The sequence below is a fragment of the Corvus brachyrhynchos genome, unplaced genomic scaffold (genome assembly GCF_000691975.1).
Source record: "Corvus brachyrhynchos isolate BGI_N302 unplaced genomic scaffold, ASM69197v1 scaffold42, whole genome shotgun sequence".
Classification (NCBI taxonomy): Eukaryota; Metazoa; Chordata; class Aves; order Passeriformes; family Corvidae; genus Corvus; species Corvus brachyrhynchos.
The window spans coordinates 1,071,953-1,088,609 of record NW_008237242.1 but is presented as its reverse complement, the minus strand read 5'-3'; the positions used below and the strand labels follow the sequence as shown (position 1 = coordinate 1,088,609).

The window sequence follows — 16,657 nt, the reverse complement described above, 5'->3', positions numbered from 1 at the left end:
TTCCAGAAAATGGGATCAGACAAATTCACTCTGGAACTCCAGCTAAACAAGTCTCAAAATTGGTAATAATGACTTTCAGAATTTGCACCTCCAGTAGACTCAAAAAGGGAAGAACAGTTCCTTCAAAAGGACGGTAAAGGCCTACCCAGAGTATAACACATAGTCTGTATGATTTAAGTATATACTAGAATAATTTTTCTGTAAGAACTGAGATACTGAAGAAGTGGTAGTCCAAAATTAATTCATTAAGAATAACTATAATTAAATCTTGAAGAGAACTGAGTACCATATCTGGATTTTAGCATGGCTTTCTATATAGCTTCTCATAATAATTTCACTAACAATCTGAAGAGTCTTAATCTAGTGTAATCTAGACAAAAATATGTTGATTATTGTAAACTGTACTGTAAAGCTATGTGCACACAAATTCAATTTTTCTTAATAAAAATGGATGAAGTGAGTATATGTGAACAAGTGCAGCTTTTCAGAGCACTGTCATAACAATAATAGTTTAAAATATTTGTCATTAATACCTTCTCATGTAACAGATTTAGAGACTATTTTTTTAATCTAAACATCATTACTGCTTTTGGTTTCAAGTCTTTGAGAGGACAACTTTTAAAAATAGAATCTAAAGTTTTCTTGACTAATTCAAGTAACTTTCTGAAACAAAACAATTTCAGTGAAAAGAAGTACAAACTTCTTATAATTGCAAAACAATAAGAGGAAGATAGACAAGCTCTATAGAAAGACAGTAGAATGTTTAAAACAATTTGCAATATAAATCTAAGTTACCAGCAAAGAGCAGCTATACTGTCATATACAACAGTAGTATCACAAAGCAGCCTCCACTACTTTACTGACTGCTCATCCTTCTAAGTCTTCAAATAGAGATGTATCTGTGTCTTAGGACAGTAGAACATCAAGACATATGTAGACCAACTAGAAGTCAGTTAAAAACATCAAAGACAATTAGAAGCTCAGAAATGATGACTTATGTAAAGGTAATAGAAACGGTGCTGTTCAGTTTGTGGATTAGATAAGTGTAAGACATGATAATGCGCTTTGATATGTAAATGTCTGCTATAAAAAAAAAAGAATGTGACCTGTTTTTCTTTGCCCACTGGAAATAAGTCAAGAAGCATCATGACTAACTGCAACAAAAATGGTACAGGTTAAGCGTTAGGAGCTTTCGAACACTAAAAATTTGAATAACTTGCACGGCAAAACAAAGGAAACTGTTACTGACACAGCTCAGCCAACATGAGTGTAAGAAGACGGCAAGTCCTCAAGGCCTTTCCTGCCTTTCTAAAATCCTACAATCTTCCTCTGGAAAACTCCCAAGATTTTGCACTACAGAAAATGTTACTTATTTTGATTAGCAGACAACGTTAACACTTATTTTCAAAGAGCATACCTTAATTTAAAATTCAAACTCAAAGGGATATCCTTAATTTAAAATTCAAACTCAAAGGGATATCCTATGAGACAGATAAAGAACATACATTTGAAAAGTTTTTAGGGACAGATGGCATTCACTTTCCACGTCCTCTTCCAATAGTTTTCAGGGAAGAGTCCCTCCACTCTACCCAGAGTTTGAAATGCCTCGTGAAAAACCCAGCTTTGGCTGTTCTACCTGAGAATGGCTGTATTCAGAAGCCTCCTTGCATAAAAATTAAGACTTGAAGGAATAAACAAGAATGAATTTTTATTTTTGGTACTATCAGAAAAAAATCCTTGAATAAATTTCTTCTGCCTTTCTTTTGAAGGAGAGAAGGGAGGATGATATTTTTGCTTCACAAGTACCTTTGAGAGCACTGAAGTCTGCACTACAGATTTGAGAGGATTCCTAATTCTCCTGGTTATCCACCCTATATTCAGAGACCAAGCGTAGTGGAATCTGCCTGGAGGAGTTCTGTGAAGCTCTAAGAAAATAGAAATGACCTTTCCAAATTATTCAGAAAATAATCAAATACTCATTAACAATTTCTGGAGGGAATACAACTTATCTGTGGCAAAAAGTGCCGAATTACATCATTTCGTAAGAATTGTTGCTAATCCTTACAGATGCTTTCCTTTAGGAAACTACGTGGAAACAGGACTGTAAATGATATGAACATGCCTCTTTGTAAGCAACAGACTAAAAACATTGTGGAAGGCTTTCCTTTATACAAATCTTTAGAAGTTTCCTCAAGAAAAAATTAAGAATTAAAATAACAAGTGAGGTTCCATAGCAGTAGGAAAGTAGAACAAACTGATAAAATATTGTGACAAGTAATCAATCTTCAGTAATGGAATCCAGAGGATATTACGAGGTCAACAAAAGGAAAACACTCCATGATACTCCATACTCTATTCACAGAATGAGTTTTTAAAAAGTGGATGTGGCAACAGATGACAGCATGAAAATAGAGCCATTATGATGTTTCCATAGCTAAAACCAAAAAATTTATACTAAAAACATAGGATAAAGACCAGCCTAGACCTTTGGGATTAAACTTCAGGTACTCTTGTACCTTTACTGAAGCAGAAGTGAAGCAAAGATAGTGAAATTTTACTCCACTGATTAAGTGAATAACCACCCGAAACACAAATGTTATGTCCTGCCATCTCTCAAATATTTGCCTGTGTTGCAAACAAAACTTCTCCCACATTCAGATTCTGTCAAATAGACAGCTACATTCAGTATGAAGGTAATTCAAGACTGTGCAGTCATGTTCTCCATGTCTCCAGAAGTCCTGTAACCTTCAGCAAATGCCTCAAATGTCTGTGTCATGTAAGAAAGCTCAGACATTACAACAACCTTCCTGAGATCTCTCTCTGATTGGTTACGCCTAGTGCCATTCTTTTTGTCCTTACAGACAAATGATAAGTATTTTGCTAATTTTCTTTATCAAGGTTTGTGGCCTGCCAACCAAACTTTCAGGGTCTAAGAAGAGAGCAACAAAAAAGCTCAACATAGATAGATACTTCTTGTTGTATTCATCCCAACTTTCATTACAAAACATAGGCGAAAAATTCCCTGGAGGGGATCCCACGTTCTTAATAACACTGCAATTATTTACACCTCTTCCATACATTTCTAAAATACTAGATGCAGCATCAAGAACTTGTTCTCTCAATCAGGGTTCATTAATATCTTAAAGAGGGCAAAATGCTAACACCATTAGCAGCGGTATTTCAGTCGTGCAATTTATCAAAGGGAAAAGTAAAGCTAACACAGAGATAAATAAATCAGAAAGCTCCTCTTGCACTTTCTCAGTCCCTTTAATGCTGAAATATTACCATCTGAACTATGCAATCAGATTGTTTTCAGAAATAATCTGAAAAGGTATCCCTTCAAAACTGGGTTCTGAGACAGCCAACTGAAATAGCAGCAACTTTAACCAAAAAAATAATTTTAATATTGTCTGGCTGAGTGGTAATCTGAGTGGACTAATTTAGATCCACAACCTTGTTAAACCTGTAAGTTTGACAAGGAGTGGAAAAATAACCACATTTACATAAGTCTTACAAGAAGTCCTTTAGCACAAGACCTCCTGAAATACTGAAGCTGCTGGCATCCTATACACATACTTTCCCTTGCCACCTGAACCATAGGATAATTCAGTTAAGAACAGACCTCAGGAGATGTTTAGTTCATCCTCAAGCTCAAAGCAGAGTGAGGCAAGGACACATTATGCCAGGTTTTATCCAACCTGATCCTGAAAACCTCAAGGATAGAAGATTCACATATTCTATGGGGATCCTTTTCCACTGCTTGACTGTCTTAATAGTGAAAAAGTTTTCCCTTCGACCTAGTTAGAACCTCCTAAAATTTAAATCCATTGTGTTTCATCCTTCTTCCACAACAATGAAACGACTGACTTAGATCTTCCTGATAATCTCCTCATAGGCATGGAAAGGCTGCCCTGAGGTCAACCCCTGCCAAACATCCTCTTATCCAGGCTGCATAATACCATCACCTTTTCTGTAATCTCCCCCATCTTCTGTTCTCCTTCTCTACCTAAACTGATCACCTAATAAGACTTATATTTTTGTTTCAGTTGTATAGAGAAGAAAGCACTGTTTCATCTTTCAATTATTGCCCTGTAAATATATAATCACTAAAAAAATTAACAAGAATATGTCCCAACCCCTACCTTACTAAGTGGATTTTAGTATAAAGAATTATTTTGAGCAGATTTTTTTCTCTTTCCTCTCAACTGACAGACAGTTTACCCTATTCCTCTCCAGAGCTAAGGTTTCCAGACTTCATTCATGCTATGTGTATTGAGCTCATTTATTTTCATGTTTTTAGAATTTCATTATTGTAATTACGACAAATATTGCCTGTTAAAACACTTGAGCTGGTTAAGGGTTCAATACTCGTAATGCTGCCTTTAAAACTTTTCTTATGTAGAGCAACTGAATTCTTATAAAGAATTTAATCCTCAGATTGGAAAGGATTTTAAATCCTTCTGTCCTCCATAAATTTGAGCTTTATTTTGAAAGACGATTACTCAATTTTCAGACCATCAGAAATTTCTTCTGGATCAGGGCTCAAAATAATTTTGTATCCAAAACATAATGACATAGTCTATTACTATTTACTATATACTATTTAAATACAGAAGTCAGGAGGAAAAACTAAATACCTCTTTAAACTCTCTGTTCTTTAAAATTGGGAAAAATAAATTGACATATATATGACTACTAGACTACCTTTAAGGGCTCCATCACTTCCAGCTGGAGAGCAAACGGACTGTGGTGACCTCAAGGAAAAAGACGCAGCATTCCTTATTGAAGGATCGCCATCCTAAAGTAATAATGATAAAAGAAGTTAACATTATGAACATCAACATCTGTTAAAATAAAAACTGAAATTAGTACATAAATTGATAAAATGGATTGGACAAAAAAGCATACAAGAAGTATTAGAAAAATATTTACTTACATTAAAATCTTTGTAATTTAGACTGCTATTAGACTACTATATAAGCAATGCTCCAATCTGACCTAAGAATCTATAACCAGAATAGGCACACAAAAATAAATCTTTGTACATGTTTTCTAGCTAGACAAGCACTTTTGGGTGTGCACTAAGATTCCACTCAGAACTTTTTGTTGCAGGTACTCATAGTAGAGAAGAGCAGATACATGAATTTATATAACACCATCTGAAAGAAACTGAGCATAAAACGTAGATTTTTAAAACTCCGGTTTTTAATTTAAGATTATCTAGAAAGCCATCTTGCTTTTACAGTTCAACAAAGTAACACTTTGTATCTATATCCTTAGCATACAGAAGGCATGACTGAACAGAATCTCTAGCAGTCCCATTACAGCAGCTGGGTTAGTCTCAAGTAAAACACAGCTGGAGTGATATTAGCTTGTGAGCGTTAAACAGGAAACAACTCAATGGCAATATGAAGCACTTCCCCAAATGCTCCAAAGAATAATTTCAGACAAACTTTTTCATAATATAATACTAATTGCAATGTAATTATGTCCATGCTCTATTTTTAGCAATGTAAATGTTTATTTTTTACTCCCACACTATCCTTACATGAAATATGAAACTCACTATTCCAATTTCCATTCAGAGTTTTACATGGGTTTTTACAATGCTTCTGTGAAGCCCTCTGCTGGTCACGACTACTAGCTCAGGAAATGCCCTAACTAAAATTTCAATTTTCCCACTTCAACTACTGTTTTTAATACAGCATCTCTGAGAATGTTTGGGGAAAGGAAAAACAAACAAATTCTGTACCTTTGAAAAGAAGATTTCTGTAATTATAAACAAATTCTAAAAATGTCATTCTTCCAAAAAGTACAGCCATACAAACAAAGGAAGTCTCCAAATAAGTTCTACGGTTATTTCATGTTTCCTAATTAAACTGGTTATTTCCGTACCTAACATTATAATGTGGCCCCTGTTGAGGTATCTGGATACAGGCAATATTTTCACACAGCCTTTTCTTTCCTTTTTTTTCATCTGAATTATCTGTCTGACAAATACTTTTTAACCTTTTGACCAATACCAACCCAATTAACAGAATATTAGAAGGTTTAATTGTAATTATGTTTTTACATGTCTGCATGAACAAAATCAGCATCCAGTAGTGAGATAGAAAGCTAATTTGCTATTTCAAGGAGATAGAAGCCTGTATAGATGCACAACTACACAGCCCCTCTGACGATGGCCGAACAGCCAATTTCCACATGTGTAGCTGTAGACTGGGCCATTTACAGACTATGCGTTGTTAAGGGGTAGATGACACTGCTAAGGGAAAAGAAGAGAGTTTGAAGTTTATGGTCTTAAGGTGATTGCAACTCAAAGAACACAAATCCATAAGAAATCAGATTTCACCGGTTTCACCACCTATAGGCACTTATCACACAGTTACATTTGATTTTTTTTCTTTACATTCACAGCGCAATAAACCTAAAACTTACACTTATTAATTACACTTATTTTGCAAGAGTGTTTGCAAAAAGAGCTGTTGCCTTGTGAGAAAATTTTCACGGGCAAAGGAGTGTAATAGCACAATAAAATGAACTGCATATTAAAAGTCTATGATATTATTTTAAGTGAAACTGAATTGATATAATACTGAGTTACTCATTTAGCTACCACACTGAAATTACGGAACTGATTTTTTTTTTCCCAAATGGACTTTTCTTTGACTTGTAATAAATGTGAAAAAACACCCCAAAATATTGAAAAATAAGCTTAGGAACTTCTTATCAGGTATGTTTTATTAGGTCAGGGGAGGACCTTTAACCATGATTTTCAAAGACACAGGCAAGACAACTTTTACTAAATTTACTAAACAGACTAACTAGGTATATGACATTTTGGGTAGAGATGTCATTCCTACCAAAGCTGACGAATTTTCAGAAATGTGCGTTTACACTTTCTTGGTTTGGAGCTTCACCAAATTATATTCTAGGAATGCTCTCAAATTCACAAAAAAAATTGTCCTTACATTGAGTGAATGTGTATTTAAGGGTATCCTTGCTGATTTTGTATTTCAGAGATACACAGTGTTCTGTTAACTACTAACTTTTTTAAAGGAATAAAATCCTAAAATGTAAGTTTTAGAAATTATGCTAAAATAATTTAAGTTCTTGAGTCTTTATGATTCTTAAAATACTCATTCATAAAGATCTTTTCCAAAGTGGAAAAGGCTGCAAAATTATGATTATTATTCATACATAGATGCAAAACTTTAATCCAAATTCTTCAAATTGTTTTTTGCATGATAGCTTCTAAGATCAGCTTTTAAAGGTTTCATATCTTAGTTTTCATGAATTAGGATGTGGTTGCATTGCTTGGATCACAAAATTAGGGATGAACATTTTAACATGCTTATTCATTAAAAATATGAAATAAGTTATCCTAATACAAAAGTTTTCAAAAAAGCATGTTTTAACTGTTAACTAAATTCTGCTAATTGTCTTTTCAAAACCAAGATTCCCTTGATAGTGCCCATTTAATATAGTTGGAGGGATATCTATACATCTAAAGCAAAGAATATTTTCCTACTTAAAGGAATTTGCAGCACTGAAGCAGAGACAGAAAAACATCTGATGACTGTGTATTATGACAGATTCATTCATTACAACACTCTCTCATTTGAGATAGTACTTCTTAGCAAATATTTTTAACCACCGTAATTGTTATACTTAAGAGAAAAGCAAGATGAATAATAAACCCAGTAACTCTTTTTGAGTTCTACTGTATTAATCCCTATAGAGGATTTAAGGAGTCTGCTGTTTCTGTAAGCCAAATAAAACATGCACACAGCCACACAAAAGATTCTTAAGGGGTTTAGATGAAAAAATAAATTGAAACTTAAGGACTCTCTGTTTATGATCTGTAAACAGATTGCACACCAAACTTGCAAAGAACAATTTTGACCAGTTTTATCCACAGAATGGGATGGTTACGAAGAAAATGAATCAGCAGCTCAAAAAGAAAGTGGGAGAAAGATGTGAGGCCTTTTTCCTTTAGATTCAGGATTTCAGAAGGAATTTCTCCCATATGAAACAAATTCACTAAGGGAAAACATCCTCAAAAGAAACTAGGCCATAAAAGCATGTAAGAGACCATTAAGAAAAAAATCTCTATTGCCTTTGACACCACTAGTATATTATCCAATAGTTTGGTCAATTATGTCAAATCAAATTGACAGTTGCATAGATTGCCAGAGACGTAAGATAACTACACACCTACTTAGAACCTAGATTGCTTGCATTAACATATTGCTACAGTATTTCTAGAGAAGCTCTACCATATCTTTAAAATTAACTCACTATGCAATTACATGAAGATTTTTTCTTGTCCTAATTTCATCAGAATTAATGTTACAAACAGTTCCAAAAGAAAGAGTGATTTAGAAAAAATTTAGTTGCACATGTAAAAGTTGCATTGTTGAGTCTACACATCTGAAATTGAAATCCATCTTCAATGGTTTTATCCATCAACAACATCATAAAATATCTGACTTGTAAGGCAGTTAAACACATACTTGCTTTATCATAGGAAACAGATTTTTAACATACATCACTACTGAGTCTGTGCACCATCTGTAGGTAGTCTTCATTTGAGCCATGTCTAGAATTATCAGCATGATGATTAGCTGAATTTCCAGACAACTGACTTGAAACTTTATTTTCATGGAGATTCCTCATCCCAGCTGTGACAATGGGACTGGATACAGAAGCTGAAATATAAAAAAAGTAAGTAACTGTACTGATACACTCACAAGTCACGAATTTGAAAAGTTTCAGAGAAAACACCCTAACAGTGGATATTAAAAAGTTGGATGCAAGAAGCCTCGAGTCTGAACAAGAATCCAACTTGCTACAAATACCTTGATAAAAAATAGATTATCTAAGATTTTTCAAATGGATTTAAAATCTTAATTCCATGTACAAATTAGCCAAATTTCTCTCCATATTTGTTCTAATTACAGTATCTTCCTTACTGATTACAGAAAACTTTGTTTACTTCTATATAATTTGAATTCACTACCTTAGTAGCTTTCAAAGAGACATACAACATTACATAAAAAACAGCTGTATATATATCCTAAGCACAGTGTTAAACTTCAAGAAAAAATTGTTTGAAAGAATCCAATAGAATTCTACCTACCAACATAGAAATGCCCTAGATACCTTAATACTGTTCATGGGTTCAAGATTGTTTTTAGACAAAGGAAGAACAAAGAAATCCATTCGTTCTGAAGGTCATCTTTGCCAGTTACTGCATACCTTTAGCATAATTCAAGCCAATTAAGAATTAATCTGACACTAAAAAAGGCCAGTAAGGCTAAAGAATCTTCCAGCAAAACTTAACTTTTCCTTGGCAGAAATGAGATTTTCCCTAGTACATGTAAGTGATGCTCACAGCTAACAAATGTAACTTTCGGGTTGTTCAGATTTTTTTTATTGTCATGTATACAGGACAGCAATGCAAACTGGATGCAAATAGAGGAGCATTGCAACATGAATGTGTTTTACCTTTTCTTCTTCTATTTAATCTTTTAAAAACAAAGTAGATACTACCACTCTTTACAGCCAGAAAAGCAAAGATTAAATACACCTGCCTCAAACATCTGCATTAAGCATGTAACTCCTTCAAAGAAATTAGAAACCCATGAAACATGCACATGAAAGTAAAGTTGACATGAAATAGGAGAATAAAATAAACATCACAGACTTACCTTGCATTTGAGGATGAGCTGTATAACTTGGAGGATGTGAATACGGCATGTAGCCTGCAGGGCTTTGAGGAGCATATGGACTAGGCACTGGACTGTTCTGTTGTGCCAAAAATCTGCTACCAGAGCTTGTCTGTGGTGGCACAAACCGGCTAAAAAGAAAACAAAATTGAAAAAATGTTTTTAAAAGTTGAACTAGAAAATGTAGACAAATTCATTATTTCTTTTGGAAATTATACCTTCAGAACATGACAATTTATTTAAGATAAAAAAAGCCCACAGCACAGTCAAGAACTTCCTTCAAAAGCAGTATTTTAAGCTGCCTATACTTTCCTAACTGCAAATACTACTTAAGAGTCAGAAGATAATAAAAAGCATTCATAGGACCCTCCACCTAGGAAAAGAAAACAATGACACCAGTATGTATGGAAATTAGATCTGCAATTTCCAAAAGTTAATCTCAGAAATTTGAATGAAAGTGACAGCAATTTAATCGACAACTCAGTCACTAGGATTAACAAGGAGCCATTTACTCATTCTTTACTTTCCAGTAAGATTTCAAGTAACTCCGTCTAACAGAACTACACTGTCAAGATACAGGAATGTGATAGGCAGTTAGGTAGGACCTGACCCGAGCCCACTGAATACAACTTTCTCTTTCACTGGCTTTATCTCAGATTCACTCTACAGAGAGGAAGCCATAAAAATAACATTGACTTTTAACAGTACATTATTACTTACATTCTTATATGAGCTTTTCAGAATTAAAATAACCAAATAAATACATGAGAAAGTATGTTTCATATTTTCATAACCCTTAGTTCTAAATAGGAACTCCATGAAGCTAAGCTTCCATAGAAAGAAACAGCAAGTTTCTTAACACAAGAATTTTGCAAGGATTTCAAGAAAAGTTTGTACTATTCATTGTAATATTCACAATCTTTTGAGATATCTAAATATCTTTTTAAAATATCTTATTAAGATATTTAGATATCTAAATATCTTAATATCTAAAAATCTTTTTAGATATCCCTTTTAGATATAAAAGTTAAGAAGTGCACTGGTTGTTGTGAAGATATGGAACATTTCATTTGCCAAACAGTTACAGTAACTTGAAGTGAAACCTGAAATCAGTTTATTTTAATAATGATATCTAATAACTGAAGATGGGATCTTTTAAAGCCCAGTACCTGGGTTGAAACTACATGCAGAATGCTCTCCTCTGGTCCAGACTACTTTAACATATTAATAAAAGCCTAAATTATAGGTAGATGCTACTTGCAAACACTCAAAAACCCAGAAATCTGACAAGGATGCTGCTGGAAGATTGGCCAAACTATTGGGCCTATCCTTCTGCAAGAAGCCTTTTGTACACCTGTTACAGTAGTACTCCATGCTTTTACAAATCTTCTTTCCCACCATTCTGCTAAACCAGTACTGGGACATGCTGGAACACACCACTCTATTCTCTGCTATCCTTTTGCCACCAGTCTCAGCCTCTGACACGGGTAGAAGACAACCAGAGGGTAACAGGACGCAGAGGGACTCCTTAGGCAGGAAAGAAAGCTTGGCCAAATTACAGGATGGAGCGAGAGAGAGGAGAATTCATGATGAATCCTTGGAATACAGGGATTAGTTCACTGACAGAAAGATATTTCTTTGTGTATTAAGAAACTTACCCCACTGCCAGACAAATGCAAAATTTGTTGTGACACCGATCATCTTCCACTTACATACTTGCTACAAGAATTGGCTGTCAGTGTACGAAGAACTTGAAGTTCACTCCCCTCCCACCCCACTAAAAAGAAAGGATTACCTGGAAGGGCTATGTGAGATAGTGGTTTGTTGATAATTGGAAGATGCAGGACTACCACGCATGGAATTCTGAGAAATATTAAACTGTGACATCATCATCCCTATTAAAAAAAAGATAGCAGCATTATTTTGCACGCATTTCCTTTTCAATCAATGAAGTATCTCATCTCAGAATTTACTATATACAATGAGATTATAAACTTTAATAAGATTATAAAACAGACAATAAGATCATCTACCCTCAACTGTTAAAAAACATTAGAAACTACTGAATTCATGTAAAATGTCCATTTTACATCATGACATAAAACTGTGTTCCCTAAAGTTGTGTTAATTCAGTTACAAATATTAACAGTAGTTTCTTCCTTTCTTTCTTTTTTTCTTTCTTTCTACCTGTTCCTTAGAGCTTTCTAAGTCAAAACCTAGTAGTAAAGAGAAACATTTTAAGCCAGGACATATATTCAGCACCTCAGGCTGGTGTGTACAGTACTCGTTGTGCTAATAAGCAAAAGATCTGGCAGATTCACAAGTCAGAAGAACAGAGAAAACTTATCTTCAATTGTTGGAGCAAGTATAGCAACCAGTCATCCTGGGCTGAGTGCTGCAAGATATTCTCACTGCTCCAATAATATTTAGCGGTCTCTTCCTACTCAGAGAAAAAAGCTTTCTACTCCACCTCTGCTAAGCTTAGAAGGAATGTTATCAAAGAGGGTGTTGAAATATTTCAATAGCAAGGCAGAACCAATATCCCAGCTGTGGCTCCCACAGCTAGTCCATAACCATAGTCATGTTTTGGAAGTTCAGGTGTCGAACCAGCTGGCAAGCCACATGTACCGCTGTTCTTGAAACTAATTTAAGAGGCATTTTGACAATGCCCTTAATTTGGTTGAACTTTCGGTCAGCCCTGAAGATGTCAGACAGCTGGGTTAGATATCATGGTAGGTCCCTTACAACTGAAATATTCTCTTCTATTCCATTCTGACTCACATCACTGTAAAGGACAATTTAAAGGAATCTTTTTTTTCCTCTCTTCAACACAGGAATAAAGAACACCCTAACAACTACATGACACTTCATTTACACACAAATGTAAATGAATTTGAAGTTATTTTAGTGACAGAATTTCATGTCTTACAGCTAAAAAAGTGTCAGAACTCATGAGCACACAGTATCTTGGAATGCCAAAGCAAGTGATCTACAGCCATAGGTAGAAGCTCACTCGTATTTTAGACAGTTAGACAAAAAGTTCCCAATATGAAATTGTTGGAAGATTTTTGTTAATCCTACAGTTTCTATCATCAATTTCAGTTACTGCAATAATCACATGTGCAAAACTAGATTCAGAAACCTTCCCTGTCACCCTCTTTGCTCCTCCACTTTCTCCAGTAGATAGAGATAATCCCGCAAGAATTAAGCTATTACTACCTCCCAGTAGGTGGTAAATGCTGCATTCTATGTACTTGAGCACACTAAAACTGGCCCTCAACAAGAGTTAAAGTCCTGTGTTGTGCTGAAAAAAGTTAGATACTTCCATACCTCAATATAAGAGTACATTTCAGTGTCCGGAGTAACAGATGGGGACTCCTCAACTTCTACAAAATTTGTTTAAATGGATACTGGTTACCTCACATAGAGGCAAGTGAACATGAAATCCCAAGGATTTTTTATGCTGGAACCAGTACCCAGCATGCCCACTGCCCCCTCACCGCTCACTGGCACTCTCAACACAACCAGGTATAATATTTCAGCCAAACAACTAACCGTAACATTCCTGTACAGAAAGCTGACATAATGTATCCGTATCAGCATGAACTATACAGACAAAGTTTCAGTTTTGTACTTAAAGTACACAGTGCTCTTTTCAAGGGCTTTAAAAATATATCTATTTGTTTTCTCCTCCCTAATTTAAAACATGCTTTGAACCACAGATGTGTTAGTTTTTGTTTTAAAAGAATGATGGAAAACACATAATTAATTTTCTAATGTAATTTTAAAAATCTCCTAATTAACTTAATCTGTGATGGATAGCTCTCACTTCTCTATCTCTGTTATGGATGGCAAGGGTAGGCCCAGTCCAGGTAACTTAAAAAGAAAAAAAGAAAGAAAAAAACCAAAACAAAACTGAACACCCCCCAACAACCAAAAAACAGGTTTTTCCAAAGTTTCCAGACAGATAACTGTATATGTGATAATGATGTAATGAGAAAGAACTAAAAACAAGCCCCAAACACTGGGTCTAAAAGGGATTTGAAATCAGTCTGGGGCCATTAGCACTACAATATCTTCTTTTACTTTTTCACATTGTTGTCATATTACTACATAGCACTGAGAAAACATCATCCTAGTAGAAACATTACTAGAATGAGATTCCTTACATATACTCCCAGTCTTACTACAATTTTTCTTCTTATAAAAAAGCAATATGCATAAATCCATTTTAGCATTCCTATCAAATGGCAAAGAATGCACTTCATCAAATCATAATTCAAGGTTACATAAAAATTCTTCAACAACTAAACTGTATTACAACAGCATACATGCTTAAGCTAGGATAGCTCAACAACAGATGATTTTTCCGTGAAATATATATTCCTATTAAAAGTACCCATGTGAAGTTTTTTCCTTTTACAGGCAAAAGTGCACTTGAGTTCTTGTATAAATGTAAAAAAATTATTGAAGTAATTGACATTTATGGAAAGATGCACAAGGTTTTAGTCTCCCAAAATTCATAAACAGCTTAGAGCTGTAGGGCATCACAAGTTGCTAAGATGAGGAATGGAAGGGAGGAGTGGTTAAGGATGCCTCATTCAACCTTATTCATTACTCCAGAACTGTTAAGAATTCTCACTGCAATGATACACTATAACCATACAGATTTTCAGTAAGATCAACACATATTTTTTCAACTTCAATTATTTACTAAGACGAACATATTAACCTAGGCATAAAAAATTCAAAATAAAATTGTTTTGAAATAAAATCCAATTACTTATCCTACAGATTAAATTTTGAGGTGAAATAAAACATTTTTTAGAAAAATACCGGGTAGCTTTTACTTTCCTTCTTTTTACCACACAATTGCTCTTAGAAGATGTTAAGGTACATAGCTTTAAATCACTATCAAATACAAGGCAAGGCATAAATACAACAGCTGTGCTCCGTACATATTTGTGGTTAATATCAGTCCCCTAGATTTACAGAACAACATAAAATTAATCAATAGATAATCAAAAATCCTTACCGCTTTGTACCCCGTATCTGTTTTGCATGCTTTTCTCCCTGAAAACATTAGGATTCCTTGCCAGGATAGCCTGCAGCAAGACTGGTATATCTCCCTCTGGATCATCACTGCCAAGGTTATCTTTCAACTCTCTGGAATTGTGGAAGTAAGCAAATAAAGAGGCAAATGCATTTTCAAATTATAAGAAACTATGAGTCAAGTAAAAAAAAACCAAAACCAAAAAAACAAAAAAAAAAACCAAAATCAAAATGAAAGAAGACAATTTACTGTTAAAATATAGGAAAAATCAAGTCTGCAAAGCACTGCTTCCTGCCTCTAGATTTTTCACTCTCTTCTTAAAGGACGGGCAGAAGAAATATTTCCTCCTAGTCCTCACAGTCATTTTCTATTACTCATCTCTTACATACATTGTGTATGTGGCTGTCAGTTTCAGACTATCATAAGAAGTTTCTTAGGCACATTTTTATACCATGGTCTTCTCTATAATAGAATGCTTTGGCATATCATCAAGAATGTATTATTGTAGAAGTGAAAATAACATATGCATGAATGTATAACATTCACGTTTCAACTCAATGCTTTGAAAATCTTTTTATTTTATTTTTATAAAAGGGGAAATGGGCATATCTTTGAGATCACAGGATTCCCTCTGAACCATAAGGAAATGTAATGGATTTTCTATAAATGCATCTGTGCACTCACTTCTTGTTTGCTTTGAGGACTTTTTAAAGCTAGTTCCACTTGAACAAAACAATTGATTAGAACATGTAGGAAAACGACAGTGTTGTCAACATAAAACAATTCAAAGGACACCAGGGAGAAATAAAAAAAAAATAACAAAAAGAGAATACATTAGCATACTTGATGGCTCAACTGTTAAAATACTGAAGTTCAATACCTAATCAGAATTGACACAGGTGTCAAAAATTTTCTTTTGGGTATGTAATTTGTCTACACGCATTAGTGACTGACGTTGAACACAAATTAGTATTGCACAATCAACACCACGATGTCTGCACTCTTAACTAGCAAGGAAGGAATAAACATCAGATCTATAAAATAACCCCCACAGTTATGCGTAAGGGGTGCTGAACAATTATTAACGTTGTCTGACTGAAACACTTGACTAAGTCTTATATTGCAGCCATCTGCAAAGTAAGCCTAATGAAAAACGTGCATGTTCTAATTTTCATACTCTCACAAACTTCCTTCTCAATCCAGTTAGTTTTGATTTCAAGGAATAAGGATGATGATCTGATGTAGAAGTTCAAAATACATACATGTGATCTGTTGACACCTGATTGAGACTGTGGACGAGCTGTGAAACCAGATTTTCATCCCTGCAAGCCAGAAGGCAGTTCACCTCTTCAGCTATCCGTCCATTGAAAAGCAGGCTTTTTGTTGTGGTGGCAGGTAAAGGTGATGGAAGAGGCAGCTGGTTCAAAACTGTTATCAGAAAACAGAAGAACTTCAGAATCAATTCACAAGACACGAACATACAAATGTGGATACCCCCTTACTCTCTTATGAGATTAAGAAAGACATCTTTTGCAAATGACGTACAGTAGCAATATGAAGAGAAAAATTAGAACCTTGAAGGTTTGGAGTTACGCAAGATGTTGGGAAGAGCTAGATTTAAAACACAGGGAACACTTCTGCACTTTTTAAAATTCTTGAATACATACACACAAACACACACGTCCCCACTCACATACCCACATTGGACTCTCTAAACATTCAAGAATATTAAGCTATTTATTATGTTATGGCATCTTTCTGTTGGAGCCAAAAGCACGGATTAAGAAAACGAAATTCAAAATTTTTGTAGCTACATGCAGTACTATGAATGCATTGAACATATACTTCCAGTTTTCTACTCAAATCTCAATAT

At 34.6% G+C, this 16,657-nt stretch overlaps 1 protein-coding gene across 3 annotated transcripts in view; it reads right to left on the bottom strand.

The window, feature by feature from the left end:
• NIPBL (NIPBL, cohesin loading factor) overlaps positions 1–16,657 on the bottom strand; it is a 110,796-nt gene that overhangs the window by 77,861 nt on the left and 16,278 nt on the right. For all 3 annotated transcript variants that reach the window (XM_017730231.1, XM_017730232.1, XM_017730233.1), the window contains exons 3-8: positions 16,047–16,212; positions 14,767–14,897; positions 11,527–11,626; positions 9,714–9,862; positions 8,551–8,711; positions 4,705–4,798 (exon numbers count right to left, since the gene is read on the bottom strand). In XM_017730231.1, the coding sequence (XP_017585720.1) occupies positions 4,705–4,798; positions 8,551–8,711; positions 9,714–9,862; positions 11,527–11,626; positions 14,767–14,897; positions 16,047–16,212 (801 nt within the window). The remainder of the gene's footprint in view (positions 1–4,704; positions 4,799–8,550; positions 8,712–9,713; positions 9,863–11,526; positions 11,627–14,766; positions 14,898–16,046; positions 16,213–16,657) is intronic.